The 16,703-nt window shown below is 39.1% G+C and overlaps 3 protein-coding genes across 3 annotated transcripts in view; 2 read left to right on the plus strand and 1 right to left on the minus strand.

Annotated features, from left to right (window-relative positions):
- The window catches only part of rab27b (RAB27B, member RAS oncogene family), a 61,671-nt gene extending 51,694 nt beyond the window's left edge, over positions 1-9,977 (minus strand). Inside the window, exon 1 of the mRNA XM_053339700.1 lies at positions 9,754-9,977. The gene's annotated coding sequence lies outside the window, so the exon portion shown is untranslated. The remainder of the gene's footprint in view (positions 1-9,753) is intronic.
- The window catches only part of pum3 (pumilio RNA-binding family member 3), a 260,316-nt gene that overhangs the window by 206,898 nt on the left and 36,715 nt on the right, over positions 1-16,703 (plus strand). The window lies entirely within an intron of this gene.
- On the plus strand, positions 15,055-16,595 carry LOC128380660 (tripartite motif-containing protein 16-like). Its single transcript, XM_053340529.1, has 2 exons — positions 15,055-15,136; positions 15,256-16,595. Exons 1-2 carry the CDS (start codon positions 15,055-15,057, stop codon positions 16,593-16,595), a joined length of 1,422 nt encoding a protein of 473 aa, XP_053196504.1.

The following is a 16,703-nucleotide window of genomic DNA, read 5'->3' on the forward strand; positions in this document are numbered from 1 at the left end:
CACAAATAGGGATGAACAATACATCCGAAACCCCTTTATCATTATTTGATAAATGAGAAAATGTATTTAGTGTTATTGTTCCAATAATGTCATTTTGGCTGATAAGTATGTCTGATAATGGGAGCCTTTTTCCATCGGCTTCAGACTGGAGACGCCACCCTGAATTATATAAATATCAAGTCTTCTGTTGGTACTGAAAGTGACTGAAAGCAGCAGAGCAGAGGACATGGTTTTAGTGTAATTTATGCTACTGTGGACAGTCTTGTCTCACTACATTTTCCTCCTCTCCTTTGCACTCCTCCACACACACACGCACGCACACATGCACACACGAATAGGATGCAAAATTCACTTTTTTGACCACAAGCCAAATGGTTAGTGAACGTTCAAATTTTTCCAACCACTCATTAGATAGTAATTTTTTGGCTGATAAATGAAGCTAATCTACCAGCCACACACACACACACACACAAGTTTGCACAGCTATCCTTGTTAGGACATGGCATTGACTTCCATTCATTGTAGACAGCCTAACACAAACCTGAACCCTTACCGTAACTAGGAACTAAGAAGTGACATTTTGGTTCATTAGGACTGGGCTTTGGTCCCCATAATGACAACTGGTCCCAACAAGGTGCATGTTTATACAAGGTCCCAAAGAGGTAATAAAAATGTACACACACACACACACACACACACACACACACACACACACACACACACACACACACACACACACACACACACACACACACACACACACACACACACACACACACACACACACACACACAGCAGGCAGAAGACAGCAGCTTCAGAGCAGATTAAATGTAACTGACTTTGATACGAGTGTGCAACAAAGTGAGATAGACAGTAAGAGCAATTTGTCTAACACCTGTTGAACAAGCAGAACATTAAATTCCAGTCGCTTCTCATTGATAACCACACAGAGATTTTATTTTGCTGAAGGAGCTAAAAATGAACACTAATTGTATGTAACGATTGAGTCTAATTAGCAATTTATTTTACAGATCAAACACCCACTCCTCTCTATCAGCAGTATGTGGTGAGACTTTTTACATCAGCAGCAGAAGAAGACAGCAGGGGGAGGATGAATGATGACAGCCACAGAGCTGTTGAGCACTTTATTGTGAAGGAGTTAAAGACATCAGGTAACCATTAATCAGTTCATCAGTATGTTTAGCTAATTCAGGGCTATTTGTCACTCTTTATCTCTTTCTATGGGCTTTAAAACATTTAGCTAATAAAAAGTATTGAAAAGCAACTAAACCTTGTTTCTCCATTGGATATGTTGGATTCTTTTCATTTCCTGAAGAGTAACAGTTTTGGACATTTATGTTCTTCCTGTTGCATGATTCTATGTCAGACACCAAAGCAAAAAGACTAGATAAACAGGTTCTATCCATCTTACAGATCCCTCTGAGAACTGTGTGCCTCTGCTGTATATAAATCAACACGGTCTATAGCCTCCACCATTAAAACACAGCGAGGAGTTCCCTATCATGAGAAGTTGTAATCCTGGTATTTATGAGTGGGGATAAAAGTGGCAGGCTTAGAGGAGAGAATGTACTGTTGAGATGATTTACTGTCCGGAAGAACCCTGGTTCTTATTGATCCGTCTTTCCTTTCAAATGGCATCTCCTACAGTCATCCCCAGATTTCCTGCTCTCGTTCTTTCAATCTGTTCATTTCTTGTTCACAGCGTCTGTCTCGCTCTGTAGAGACTTTATTGTGTGTAGTAGGAATACAGCTTGACTAGACACTGACTGACAACTGAAGTCTGGGGATTTCTAAATGCCAAGTAGTTGCTTGAACAGTGGTGAGAACGGCAGCTAACAGCATTTAGAGACTGACCTGTGAGTCTACAGCTAGACAGATAAATCAAGCAGAGCCAGTATAAGCTCATTGCTGATATATTGGTATCTGTATATATTTCGGTCAATAATAATAGCTTTATTTACCTACCAGGCACTTGCATATTTTACCAGCTTTTGGCTGGTGGCCGCTACTAGTTTGCACAGCTATCCTTGTTAGGACAATGCATTGACTTCCATTCATTGTGGACAGCCTAATCCAAACCTTCACCTTAACCCTTACCTAGGACCTCCGAAATGACTGTTTACCTCATTAGGACTGGGTTTGGGTTTCCATGAAGACTACTGCTCCCAACAAGTTCCCTGTGTAGAAATATATCAAAGATATGTTTGAGCGAATTAAGAAATACTGTCTGCATTACACAGTTTGTCCATGAGAGGTTGCTGATATACTTATTTTATTATTATTAACTATAAAATATCCATATCAAGCTCAAAAGTCCAATATCTAGAATGTCAACATCTTTATCACCACTGAGGTTAAGATTGACAGGGTTGTGTGCTGTTACAACAATGTCACAGTAGTCATGTTTTTCAAATACGGTAAATCAAGTTCCAAAGAATGAGAACTGACACATAATTTGTTCAAATTACTTTGTACAATTAATTTGTTATTAAGCATGACTTAATAATACTACATCGTAGAATTGACAAGCTAGCACTCAAGACAACAATTATTATTCATGTAACCACAAGAGGTCACTAAAATATAAACAGAGTTTTGCATTTATACAAACAAATGTACAAAGTTGGCTTTTTTAGGATAGTCTTTTCTGGTTCATCTGCTTCTTCTTCAATAAGTTATTTAAGCTCACTGCATATATGTCTAATATACTTACTTATACCTGCCTAATATACCTGGTGGCATTTTGAAACTGCATAACATTTGCTCAACAGTTGGATCCTATGTGTTTGACTCCTGACTATGTGTTAGATTTGAATCAGTAATAGTGTGTATGTGTGTGTGTGTGTGTGTGTGTGTGTGTGTGTATGATTTTCTGTCTTTGTCATCTCGAGTCTTGAAAATCCTCCCTCTGTCTCACCCTTTCTGCTGTTTATCCGTCTGTAAATTATACAGACTGACTGGGTGAACTGAGCGAGACACTGAGCGAGACAGATCAAATCATTAACCCGAATGTGTCACTGCAACTCCATCCCTGAACCGAAAGACAACCACAAACACTACAGAGAGCTTAAAGAAATACACATTGTTGTGCTAGTTGTAAATATGACTGCAATTATTAACAATTTATTTAAATTATCAGCTGATCAACATGTTTTGTTTACAATGAACCTGTTAATCATGTGGTGGTGACAAGTTCACAGCGTCAAAATTCATTCTTTTGTTGACAGTAAGTTAAAAAATGATTTAGACAAATGATAAAATAATACATAAGTTAACATGTTGAACTCATGTCTACAGTACATGGTACAAAGCTCTTAAAGCGTTTTACAGTAACAAGATATAATGATGCTAATCTAATGTTTCTAAAAAGTAGCATGTGATTACTTACAATCTTGTTTTCCATGACAATAATTTATATGCTCACCCAACTGTTCTATTACTGTATGGAGCTGCAACTAAAGATTATTTCAATTGTTGATTATCAAAGTCAATGATTTGTTATCACTGTTAATAAATCAGTTGATTAAATATATATTTATCAACAACAGAGAAGATTTTTGTGTAGCATCTGGTTGCCTCTGTCTGTTTAATGAGATACAGTTACAGGTATGTGTGTGTAGAGTCAAGACATTGCAAAAAAGGAGTGCGGGTTGTTGCATTTCACATTTTCACCGCTACCTCAAACCCAAGCTAACGTTAGCTTACTGGGAGCAGTGAGTGCTGCACATTAACGGCTGGCATTAGCTACCTTAGCTAAATTGTGCTAACAGGGCAGGTACCATAAGTAACATTAAACTTACTGAAATATTGAAATAGAGTACAGTCAGTGTAAGTCAGCAACTCTTAGCCAACTGTCAAAGCCTCCTATAAGTATTCATATCTTATTAACAGAACAAAAGATATATTATAGAGGGCCTGAATAAAGAGATTGAGATCATAATGGCTGGTTGAAAAAAAATGACAGGTTTAGTATTTCTAGAGAGAATGCTTTTTGAACGGGGGTCAACTGGAGGAAGAGATTCTATAGAGCCATCAACTAGCTGCTGTCGGTGGCACATTTAGCTCCTTCTGCATTGGCTTCAACCTCAAGCTGTTGTAGTTTCTTCTTGTGGCAAACTAGCGGTTGGAGCAAACAACTTTAGGGGAACATTTAGCTTTAAAAAATGACTCCAATGATTAATCAATTATCAATATTGCCAGATATAATCATTTATATCTGTGTACTAAGCACTCAGGATCCAGCTCAGCTTACTTTGAAGACATTTCATAAACATCCTGAACTATACATCTTTCCAGACCATGCAATGGATCGTAAATGACTTGGTCTAAATCTGTGTAGACCTTCACTTAGCATAGCTTATCCTTTACATGACATGTCTGGTGTTTCTTGTGCTAGAGCAGAATGATTGTTTGAAATTCTAACTACAGGATCTGAATTATGGGATATAAAAAGCAGGGGACAGTCAGGGCAACACGACCAACAAAGTCTAGTGTGATAAATACTTGCTCCAACTACTTTATATCGACCTGCATTTATTCATTCCAGCTCCAATTCACAAATTAGCTCATTAGCTCAGTGGGGAAAAAGTTATTTGGCTCCAACCGGCTGTACAGCTTCAACTCAACCGACCTGATTATTTCTGCTAAGAAGCCTTTCTCTCACTAAAAATTCTGCCAGCATACAATCCTCACAGGAAAAGCACACACACCGAGCTTGATTTGTAGAGGAGTGTAGATCCTCGCTATCAGGTGGAAATCTTATCTATTCATTAATCATCTTAGGAAGGCTGAGTCCTGCTGTTTCTGGTCAATACACTGTTGGTGATCAGCAGGAGGAGGAGAGAGAGTGAGACAGAGACAGAGAAAGACAGGGTGCGAGAAGGAAAGGGCACGCTGGTGATAGGGAGGATGTCCCAGAGTCCAAAAAGGTCACAGAGGAGCATCACAGCAGAACGTCTAACCTGAATTCTCTGAGCTGTAATTCTCTTTAAATAAACCTCAACTACTGAAAGACATAGTATGACTGGATTTTCAAGTATTGCCATGGAAACTGCTTTACACACCTCATGGAAACTAAATGACAACGGCATGAAAGGTCTACAGGCTTGAACATGTAGAAACAGCGTGACCGTGGTTACTGCTCAAGTCCTCTGTGGGAAGATAGAGAAATCTGTATCACCAATCTGGAGGTCACGAGATAAATGGGAAGGATAACACGTTCAGAAAAATGATCAATGATCATGACACATATATTATTACTGTGTTACAGTGTGGATCCAAGCCCCTTCGACAACAATCAAGCCTGTTGCATCATCATATAACCAAGCTGACACAGTATAATTTGCTCAGTTTTGATTTTTTTTTCATCCAGTCAAACAGTTGTGTGTTTTGGCAACAGATCTTCAGCAGGTAGAAGAGTAGTAGAATCACTAAGTAGCCCAATAATATAAAACAAACCACAATAGCAGTTCTATAAAACAAAACAAAACAAAATGTGTGAAAACCAAAAGTAGAAAAAAAATGTATATAATGAAATGTGCATAAATATACAAAATGTCCATAGACATACATAGCAAAACATCGAGCCATATAGCCGTCATAATATTATTATGGCTAGATTTTAAAAAAGAGGTAAAGAAAGATAATGTGCATCAGGAGCACACTTCCAACTGAAATAAAAACAACTCAAGATATTCATGTTTTTAATAAAAGCGTTAAAGGCTGGCTGAAGCAAAATCAGAGCTGTATGCATTGTTAGTATGGAAGCATTTTAAATGTTTGTAATTGATGTTAAATTGGACGTAACTTGTATACTTAGCAATAGCTGTAATCTCAACAACATAATTCCTGTATGCTTTTTCCAGGGCTGTTTAAATGAAAAATCCTGCATTGGTTGAACTGCTCACAGCTTCACAGGCATGAAATACACTGGATTCATCTATCCATAAAGGTTACTTAACATTAAAGGATAAGTCTGTCTTTTATAATAACAGTCACTGACAGAGGTTTCCCTTCTGTTCATACTGACTATTAAAGATCTAATTCTAATAAGCTTTCAATGTAAGTGATGGAGGGGAAAACTAAAATATATTAAAATGTTTATCTGAAGCTAATATGAGACCTCAACAATCCCACCTCTACCTTTTTATCTTTCCACAGACAATGTCTCAGTGTTGCTGCGGTGCAAGAATCATGACAAAAAGAAGAAAGAAATGTCTCTGAAAGATATCTGCTTGATTTGACTCATTTGGACGGCTGAAGCTTCACATTAGCTTCAATGTACGTTTAAATACATTTTTGCACAGAAGGAGGACTGTGGATTAAGTCCTCCATCACTTCCACTGTAAATGAATTATGAAGGGATCTTCTAATGGTCAGAGTGAACAGGAGGAACCTGAGTATTGTTTAACACTTGAAAAATGTATGAACCTGTCCTTTAATGTACTTGACAGCTTTAATCAGACATGACAGGACATTTATGGAAACGCTCACATGATAAGGATCAGAGAGAAAAAAGAAAGAGAGAGAGAGAGAGAGAGAGAGAGAGAGAGAGAGAGAGAGAGAGAGAGAGAGAGAGAGAGAGAGAGAGAGAGAGGTGAGTTAATATCACAATAACAGGGAAGAAGTCTTTTTTTCTTTTTCACCGGCTGCATCACTGATAAGATTTTAATACTTGTTTTTGCTGTTGAACTCTTAATCAATAACCATCGCGAGCTTCTTTCACATTCTGACATCAATTTCATCACTTATGGCCGGTTTATAAAGTCCACACTGTAGCTCCCTCAGATGCAGTTTAATGAGACATATGGGATGTCTCATTAAACTGTATCTGAGGAAGCTACAGCGTGTAGGCCTCCATCTCTCTTTTATACATTGTTTCATTGATCCAGCAGCTGTTTAATGTTTAGTGGATGTGTGCATCTACACTTTTGGTTTATTAAGGCCAACCTGACTGACAGGACATCAAGTTGCTGTATGTATTAATCGTCAACAACTAGCATAGATGAACATTATTTTGAAAAGCACACCCTATGATAATGATAATTCATTAAATAACTCATTGCGTGGCACTGTACTGCATGCCTCTATTATCTCACACCTTATGGAGGTTATTATCCACATTCTATATTATGGATTGTTGTGTAGTGTATCAGTGTACCATTTTTATGGTTCCCCATTTGCATGTATATACTATATAAAAAAGTAATATTCTACTTTTTTAAACAGCTGGCATGGGTGAACATTAAAATAATGAAAATCTTAAGAAGTTGTGTTAGTCTAATTATTACTGTAGTTGCTCTTGTTGCACCATAAGGGGGAAAATAGTGTTCTAAACTCATCTGATATGATTTAAAATTGGCTTTTTCCTACTTTATTAAACCAATTTTGAGAATATAATAAAGATGTAGTTCAACCAAGACGTGCATCTCTCTCTCTCGCTCTCTCTCTGCATGTTTTACTATGTGCTGATGCAGCCTTTACATTAATCTGACAGCGTTCAGGAGTGTAGGAAGTGATGCGGAAATGTTACTAGAGCCCAGCTTGGAAGATTGACGTTGTGACATTTACATAAAAGAAAGCAGGGCGTTTATTCATACATGAGGCCAACATGTTAAAGGCTTTGGAGTCACAAGTCCATGCTGTTTTGTTTTAATGAGACAAAAAGCTTGAAGAGCAGCACAAATGAGGGCCTGAATATAACATTTCTCTATGTTAGAAGTTGGTATTTACGGTAAACCTGGCAGCACATGAATGCAACATCAGCCAGAGCAGTCAAGTATGGTCAAATTTGAGCAACGATGTGCAAATGTTGTCAATTAATTCATCTTTTTATGAAACTTTAACAAATGAAGAGCGGTTTTAAGAAAGCGGAGGCCTTCAGAGTATAATAACACCAGCTGAGATAATTACCCCAACCAGCCAAACATAATCTGTAATTTCCATTATGAGCCCATCAGCGAGGAATCCACTTGGGCTGATACCAGAGACGTGCAACAATAAAGCTGTCGGGAGCTCAGGGGACACCGACTGCAATACCGAACCAATAAAGGAAGCTTCCACTAATTACCCCAGCTCCTTCTATCGTTGATTACAAACTGATTTATGAGTCAACAAATACCTTGAGTCTGCCTATAGGAGGGAGCTTCTCCTGAGTGCTTGTCTGAAATATAACACTACATTCAGAGGAACAGGAAGGCACCTCACTGACCATTTTGCCATTAAATTAAAACAAGCTAGTGCTGGTATTTGAATGTAACACAAGCTGAAAATGTGTGTACAGACACTCAAGAGTTCTACCATATTAAGTCATTTCTCACAACTCTGACTGCCACCAACTCTAGATAATTAAAACTGACAGTGATAGCACTCATCATCAATACTGAGATGAACAGCTGTGTGAGAAAATATCTGCTTCTTTCATTAGAAGAAGACTACATCTCCCAAGGTGCATTTCAGTAAGAAGCATCCAATTGTGCTCCAATAACAGCGACCCAAAGTTAAAGATTACACAGTTTACATCAGTTCACCTGTGGATTCTGGATCAGTTAGGGATGAATTCAATACCTACAGCCCTGAAGTACAACAAAGCACTGAATCTGCACCTAACTGCAAAGGCTCGTGGGTATCGTAGTATCTAGAGCTATCCGCAATGCAAAACTGATGAGGATGATGATTTCTAAGAGAGAACATAACATAAACCAGCAGGAGGCTCTACACTGAGGAACAAGTCTTATAGTTGAGGAAATATTGACCACAATTTTTCACAAAAGTAGTTCCTCTCATTTGTTGGTCCAAGTCATGCTTTCAGTTTGTTATATTCACACTAGCATTTAATCCAGAGCATTAAAACAATCAAGAAACATGTGACCAAAAGTATGTGGACACCCAAATAAAGTATGAACCTTAAGATTACATGTGTGTGATTGGGGGGACACGCCATTCTGCATTAAGAGCATTAGAGGGGTGCTGGTTGGACTAGTTGGACAAGAACTGGCTTATATCAGTGTTCCAGTCCATCCAAAAGTTGTTGGATGGGGGTCAGTCAAGTTTTTCCACATTAAACTGGGAAAATGATTTCACTATCACATTGAAACATGAAGGGGTCTTCCCCAAAATACTGCTACAAAGTTGGAGACAAACTATTGTAGGTATAGAATTAAGATTTCCTTTCATTGCACATCCAAACTGTTGAGACCAAAAGTAGCCTTTTTAAAAAAGTACATGAATAATATTTTTGTGTATATGATAATGATGTATAGTAATGGAAACCTTAACACTTCATTTCTTATCAGTTATTATAGATCTCAAACCCCAACTACACAATGTGCTTAAAGTCTACAAAGCCATATGCATTAAGATCACCCCACACGCACATATACACATACACATACACACACACACACACACACACACACACACACTCATTTGCCTGGAGTGCAGGATCATGCAGCGCTTTGCATGTGCAGCAGCTGATAAAGGACTGTGTCTTTGGAGGCTGCAGACACTTCTCCCCTCAGCAGATCCTCCAGCAGCCCTGCGCCGGACTATGACTCATAGCCTGCTGCCTGCCTTCTATACTACACTGATGCTGGAAACGACTAAATAACACGGAAACGCACCAATAAACAACAACAACCAACAACAACAACAAGAACAGGATCAAGCATCACTCGAGCATGGAGAGATGCACCTGAAACATCTCTTCTTCTTCTTTTTCTCTGAGGCACTTACCTTTCTGTGACGTTATGGAAACAAACTCAGATGTTGCTCTCAGGTGTCTGTTGCTGCTGCTGCTGCTGCTGCCTGGCCAGTTGGTCTCCTCCTCCTCCTCCGAGACGTCGCATCTCTCCCACAGTCCCGATCGAGAGGAAAATCCGCGCAGAGATCAGCAGCCCTGCCCTGAGGTCGGCGCGGCGGCCCGGCGGGAGTGTTTGCTGGGGTGCAGCCTGCGGAGGACTCGACTGTACCTCTGAGAGAGAGTCGTGCAGGTCTGATGGATGTCGCTCGGCTTCCTCGAGGGGTGGAGGTTTGACGCTCCCGACGCCTTCACGGACTCCTTGGAAACTCGGTTTTTTCAATTGCCATGTGCTTCCTTATTATTATTATTATTCATTTTTATTCATATTTTTACCTGCACTTTGACTTTACAATGATACTTGATTTTAATACACATTTTTTAGATATACGTTGTTATTTTATTTTAATACATATTTATTTATATTTATACTGATACTGACTGCTGCTAAACGGAATTGTATCATCATTGTATCTCGCTGCTCAATGATAATAAAACTTCTTATCTTATATACTGTAGAAGAAGTGTAGAAATGACAAGAAACAGGATTTTTTTTCTAGTGCTGTAATTCTCTAGAAGTAATTTGAACACAAATAAATAATTTTATTCAATGTTATTTTACAACTTATTGTTCCCGCCATGAATTTTAAAGTACCCCTCTACTCAAAAATATGTATTTCATCTTGTTACTTCAGTTGGATGTCTGAGCTTCACTGTGCAGAGTTGTTTTTTACATTTAACTGCTGAAAGTTGAAAGTTTCTCTGAGCTCATCACAACAAGTTTGGAGGCAATCCAGATCCAATATTCAAGTTACACAAATGCAGTGAAGTCCAGCAGTTTATTTATTTATATTATTTATTCATTTATTTTTGGGGGGTTCCTCCAGAACTGGTTGGAATATCTGATTGGCTGGTCATCTTTGTAACAATGAAGAGTTTTCACTAACATTCTTTGCTAAATTTGCTCCCTCTACATCTAAATGACAACTTTTCTTAACGTATAGGGTTATTCCTTTTGTAGCTTAATCAACATACTTTTCAACTATAGTTAAATAGTTTGACATGTTGAAGAATAGGCTTCACTAATTCGCTTTGTGGCTAACTTGTTTAATGTTTGCCTGTTTGTGAAGAACTAGTAGTCTACCACTTATTTCCTATCTATAGATTTGCTGGTATTTCATGTAATTTATTTGAAATTATAGCATAGGCCTGCTGTGTGTTGTACATGTTTGTATATTTGTAAGTCATTTTATATTTGTTTCTTGTGGCTGAGATATTTTAGAAATTCAAACACTATATGATTAACATTAGATTAAAACGAACTAAATACTAACTAACTAAATAAAACTAATATTTTTTTTACTCAAAACTTCCAAGATTAGAGATGATAAATAGATATTACAGGTAGAGAAAATTAGACCTAACATTCATTTACTGTAATATTTAACTAAACATGCAATAATTACATGTCTCTTAATACATAGAGTAGATGTAGTTTTACGTTTTAAAGAGAAGAGTATCTCAAACTCTGCTCTGTGTGGGTTAACTTACAATTAAAAAAAAACAAGCAAAAAAAACCCAAAAGAAAACATATATTCACATATCACCGATAAATTCTATTTTCGAAACTTTATATTTTAGTTTAGAGACAGTGAGTGTAAGAACATTTAAAGTTGATAATTCCTGCAGTATGTGAAGGCAGCATTATGTGTATGACGGCTACACATTTCTCAAACCTGAAAAAACTGTGAGCGCTCGGGGTCCTAACGCCCTCAGTTTACTTCCTCATTCACTTTGGCCTAAATGTTCAACAGGTGGAAACACAATTACTGTAGGCTACTGATATTTTTCATTACCAAAAGGAAAAGTTATTTTTATAGAAAATCTAAACTTCTGTTTAAAAACAGAATATAAAACACACTGAGGAATCCACAGTGTAAAGGAATCTATCCTTTATATTAGGAATGATATTAATGTTCACCAAACTGATGTCTATGATGCAGGAAGTTTACATGAAGACAAAGTAGGACATTTTCAAGTCAAATACAAATTTGTATAACATTATCCAAAGACACCTTCAATGAAAATATAGGTTGCTAGGAAACAGCTTGCTCAGTCCATGGTCATTTCCTCTCAGTGCTTGATAATGACAAGAAATAACCTCGAACCCATTTAGACAGATTATATTTTATGAAGCACACTGTGGACAAGCGAGAGAGAGAGAGAGAGAGAGAGAGAGAGAGAGAGAGAGAGAGAGAGAGAGAGAGAGAGAGAGAGAGAGCACATCATTACTAAGTTGTAAAGTTTATGATTATAAAATTACAGGAGAAATAATAATAATTTAAAAACGACAAACAAATAAAATAAACTGAATTTTTTGGAGAAATTCCCAGACAGACGTGTGCACAGAGTAGACATATGAGTAAAATACTGTACGCAGTAATAAAATTAAAATGTATAGAAGGAGTATACACTGTACAAAGAGTAGCTGCAAAGTAGAGTCACCACAAAGTAAACACAGGATGACAGATTTACAGTTTAACAATAAGTGCAAAGTAACACTGTCCTGCTGCTCAAAATACACACTAGAGTGCCAAATGTGTATTAATCCGCTGCTGAAAATAGTCCCATACAAATCCACTATTTCCCCCAGTTTGAGTGATGAAACTACATAGCCCAGGTGTTTTGGGAAATTGTTAACTCTTAAATATTGACACCTTCAGGAACCCATGGAAATGGGGGTGGGTGGGCACCAGAAAGTAAGAACATAAAGCATTGAGAGCCAGCTATTCATCAGTTGTATTCCTATTAAACATTTGTGTTATTTATTGTGAGTGATGATTTTATTGTTTAATCCTTACCTACTGACTGGGCTCCAGTTAATCTTTCAATCAAAATCTTATTGGCTGCATGTCAGTCGTCATGGATACCACGCGCCTCTGCAAATACTTAAGTGCCAAAGCAAATGTTCTATCTACTCTTGAATACACATACACACGACTTTTCAGCAGGCAAATAGTGACTCGTTGACATGGTGTGTGTGTGTTGTATATGTAGGTTTGTGCTCTAATGTATATGTTTTTTTTCTATGCATGTGTGTGTATGTGTGTCTGTGATCATGTATGTGCTCATCTCAAGCCGTGTTCAGGATCAAAGTTTTACCAACCTGTTGCTATGGAGACATGAAATTGGATTCAGCATGTCATGTTTCTTCTGTCTAATTAGTGAGTAAACATAAAGACTCTCCTATCAAGGCCTCACGTGAAATTAGATTCAGAAGAAGAGCTTATGGAGTATAAAGGTGGAGACACATCCTTTGGATTTACTTGAACTTTGAAAAAGCGAGAGGGACAAGACAGCAGCCAATGGAAGACTGATGCATTTAAAGGGTGCTCCTGAAATAATCATCTTCCTGTACCTGAAAACTATGATATGTAAAATGATCTATCAGATGAATGGTGTAAAAAGAAAACAGCCACCTCAGCATTCATGTAATATTATACAGACAGTAAGCAGCTCTGTGACTTGATGTACTGTACTTAGGAACATGAAATGCCTTGAGCTAAATACTACCATCGGTATGATCACAAAGACAGTGCGAACATGCTGATATCTAGCAGTATAACGTTTACCATGTTCATTATCTGTGGTTACCATGGTAGTATGCTGGCATTCACACAAAGTAGAGCTGGGACTGCAGTCATTTGGTCATAAACCAAAGTACTGGGCTAATTAAACCTGATTTGACCTGATTATTGCATGAGAAAAAAAGGTCAGGAGTTATTTCATTTCATCCTGAGGGGGACATGAAGAACACATTTCAATGCATCCAATAACTGAGTCATAAATGTAGCACAAAGCAAAGGCTCAGGGAAGGCAGGCAATAAAAAGATAAACAAATGAACTAAACAAACTGAGGAAATTAAACAGGTTGTAACTATAACTCGCATTAAAAATTAAGCCAAGGGCGACACCTGCTGGTGAAATACAGATATGATAGCAACCAAACACAACAGTAGAGAGTTGAGGATAGAGACAAATAATTGAAAACAGACCTTACATTTGCTCTTTGGTTCAATGGATGATACCTTTCATAAAACAAATCAGAATTATATTTCTTTCGGATTAATTATTATGTCAGTGTCTCTACTAAAGGTTGACATTACAGGGTTCTGAGTGGTCTGATGACAGTGGTGTGCACAGACTTTTTGAAGGGCAGGGGTGAAAAGAAAAAAAAAGGGCACATACAGCACGTTCTCGCCACTGAAGAGGGCGCTTTAGTGCGTGTTTTGCCACCCGAGAGAGCAGCTTAGCGTGTTTTGCCAACCAGGAGGGCACCTTATTACGCGTTTTGGCTCCCAAGAGGGCATCTTAGCATGCTTTTTGGCTCCCAAGAGGGCACCTTAGCACACATTTTGGTTTTCAAGAGAGCATATAGCACACATTTTGGCTCTCAAGAGGGCATCTTAGCACACATTTTGGCTCCCAAGAGGGTACCTTAGCACCTTAGCACGCGAGGGCACCTTAGCACGCGTTTTGGCTCCCAAGAGGGCACCTTAGCACGCGTTTTGGCTCCCAAGAGGGCATCTTAGCATGCTTTTTGGCTCCCAAGAGGGCATCTTAGCACACATTTTGGCTCCAAGAGGGCACCTTAGCACACATTTTGGCTCTCAAGAGACCATATAGCACACATTTTGGCTCTCAAGAGAGCATATAACACACATTTTGGCTCTCAAGAGGGCATCTTAGCACACATTTTGGCTCCCAAAAGGGCACCTTAGCACACATTTTGGCTCTCAAGAGGGCACCTTGGCACCTTAGCACCTTAGCACGCGAGGGCACCTTAGAACGCGTTTTGGCTCCCAAGAGGGCACCTTAGCACACATTTTGGCTCCCAAGAGGGCTCCCAAGAGCGCACGTTTTTCAACAATTGGGCCATGAGGGGGGGCGAACACCCCCCCCCCCCCCACTTTTTGAAGGGCAGGGAGTAACCATTGTGTTATAAAGAGAATCCCCATTCACTGTAGATCAGCAGGAAGCAGCAGCAGTGTTTATCTTGTTGGAGAAACTGAAACTATTTCATGCTTCACTGTCTCTGAGAGGGGAAATGGCGCACCAACAAATTCTACTTGATCAAGAAAAGCTCTGCTGTTCAGTTTGTTTGGATCTACTGAAGGTTCCAGTGACTATTACCTGCGGGCACAGCTACTGTATGAACTGTATTAAAAGCTACTGGCATGAGGATCAGAGGAAAATCTACAGCTGTCCTCAGTGCAGACAGACCTTCAGACGGAGACCTGTCCTGGCGAAAAACACCATGTTAGCAGATTTAGTGGAGGACCTGAAGAAGACTGGACTCCAAGCTGCTCCAGCTGATCTCTGCTATGCTGGACCTGAAGATGTGGCCTGTGATGTTTCATTTGGGATAAAACTGAAAGCTGTCAAGTCCTGTCTGCAGCGTCTGGTCTCTCACTGTGACCAACACCTCCAGCCTCACTATGAATCTCCTGCCTTTGAAAAACACAAGCTGGTCAACCCCTCCAAGAAGCTTCAGGAGAACATCTGCTCTCATCATGGTAAAATTTTGAAGATTTTCTGTCACAGTGATCAGCAGCGTATCTGTTATCTGTGTTGCAAGTATGAACATAAAGGACATGACACTGTATTAGCTTCAGAGGAAAAGACTAAGAGGCAGGGAGAGCTTCGAATGAGTCGACAAAAAATCCAGCAGAGAATCCTGGACATAGAAAAATATGTGAAGATGCTTCAGCAGGAGGTGGAGACCATCATTCGTACTGGTGATAATGCAGTGAAGGACAACGAGAAGATCTTCAATGAGCTGATCCGACTTATCAAGAATGAAAGTCTTGATGTGAAGCAACAGATCAGATCCCGGCAGGAAACTGGTATCAGTCGGATCGAAGAGCTTTTGGAAAAGCTGCAGCAGGAGCTTGTCAAGCTGAGAAAGAAAGACACAAAGCTGGAGCAGCTGTCACAAACAGAGGACCAGTCTCTCTTTCTACACAATTACTCCTCGCTGTCACAACTCACTGAATTTAAAGACTTTCCCAGCATCAAAACCCCCCCTCTGAAATACTTTGAAGATGTGACAGCAGTGGTGTCTGGGATCAAAGATAAACTACAGGAAATTACTGGTGAGGCATGGACCAAGATCTCATTGGTATTGAATGAAGTTGATGTTTTACTGCCACAAGAACCCAAGACCAGAGCTCAGTTCTTACAATACACACACCAAAACACACTGGATCCTAATACAGCAAACGCTTGGTTGTTATTATCAGAAGACAACAGAACAGCTACAGTGGCTACTGAGAAACAGCTGTATTCTACTCATCAAGACAGATTTATTGACATGTTTCAGGTCATGGGTAGAGAGGGTCTGAGTGGACGTCATTACTGGGAGGTGGAGAAGAACAGAGATGAAGTTTCAATAGCAGTTGCATACAAGGACATTAGCAGAACAGGATATGAAAGTGGATTTGGAAATGATGACAAGTCTTGGGCATTGGAGTGTTTCGACCAACATTATGAATTCAGACATAACAGCGTTACGACTTTTATCTCAGGTCCTCTGTCCTCCAGACTGGGAGTGTACCTGGATCACAGTGCAGGTATTCTGTCTTTCTACAGCGTCTCTGACATCATGACTCTCCTCCACAGAGTCCAGACCTTGTTCACCCAGCCGCTCTATCAGGGAATTGGTATTTTTGGCTCAGGTGGTCATGGATCTGCTGCTGAACTCTGTAAGCTTGAGTAGAAAGAAGTCAGTGATTGTGAGGGTGTGAGTCAATGGCTTCACAGAGATTACATTTTAATCATGAATCAGTGATTAGTGATTTTACTACAGAACAGATATTGCCTTTGC

This window comes from Scomber japonicus, chromosome 19 (genome assembly GCF_027409825.1).
Source record: "Scomber japonicus isolate fScoJap1 chromosome 19, fScoJap1.pri, whole genome shotgun sequence".
In the NCBI taxonomy this organism is placed as follows: Eukaryota; Metazoa; Chordata; class Actinopteri; order Scombriformes; family Scombridae; genus Scomber; species Scomber japonicus.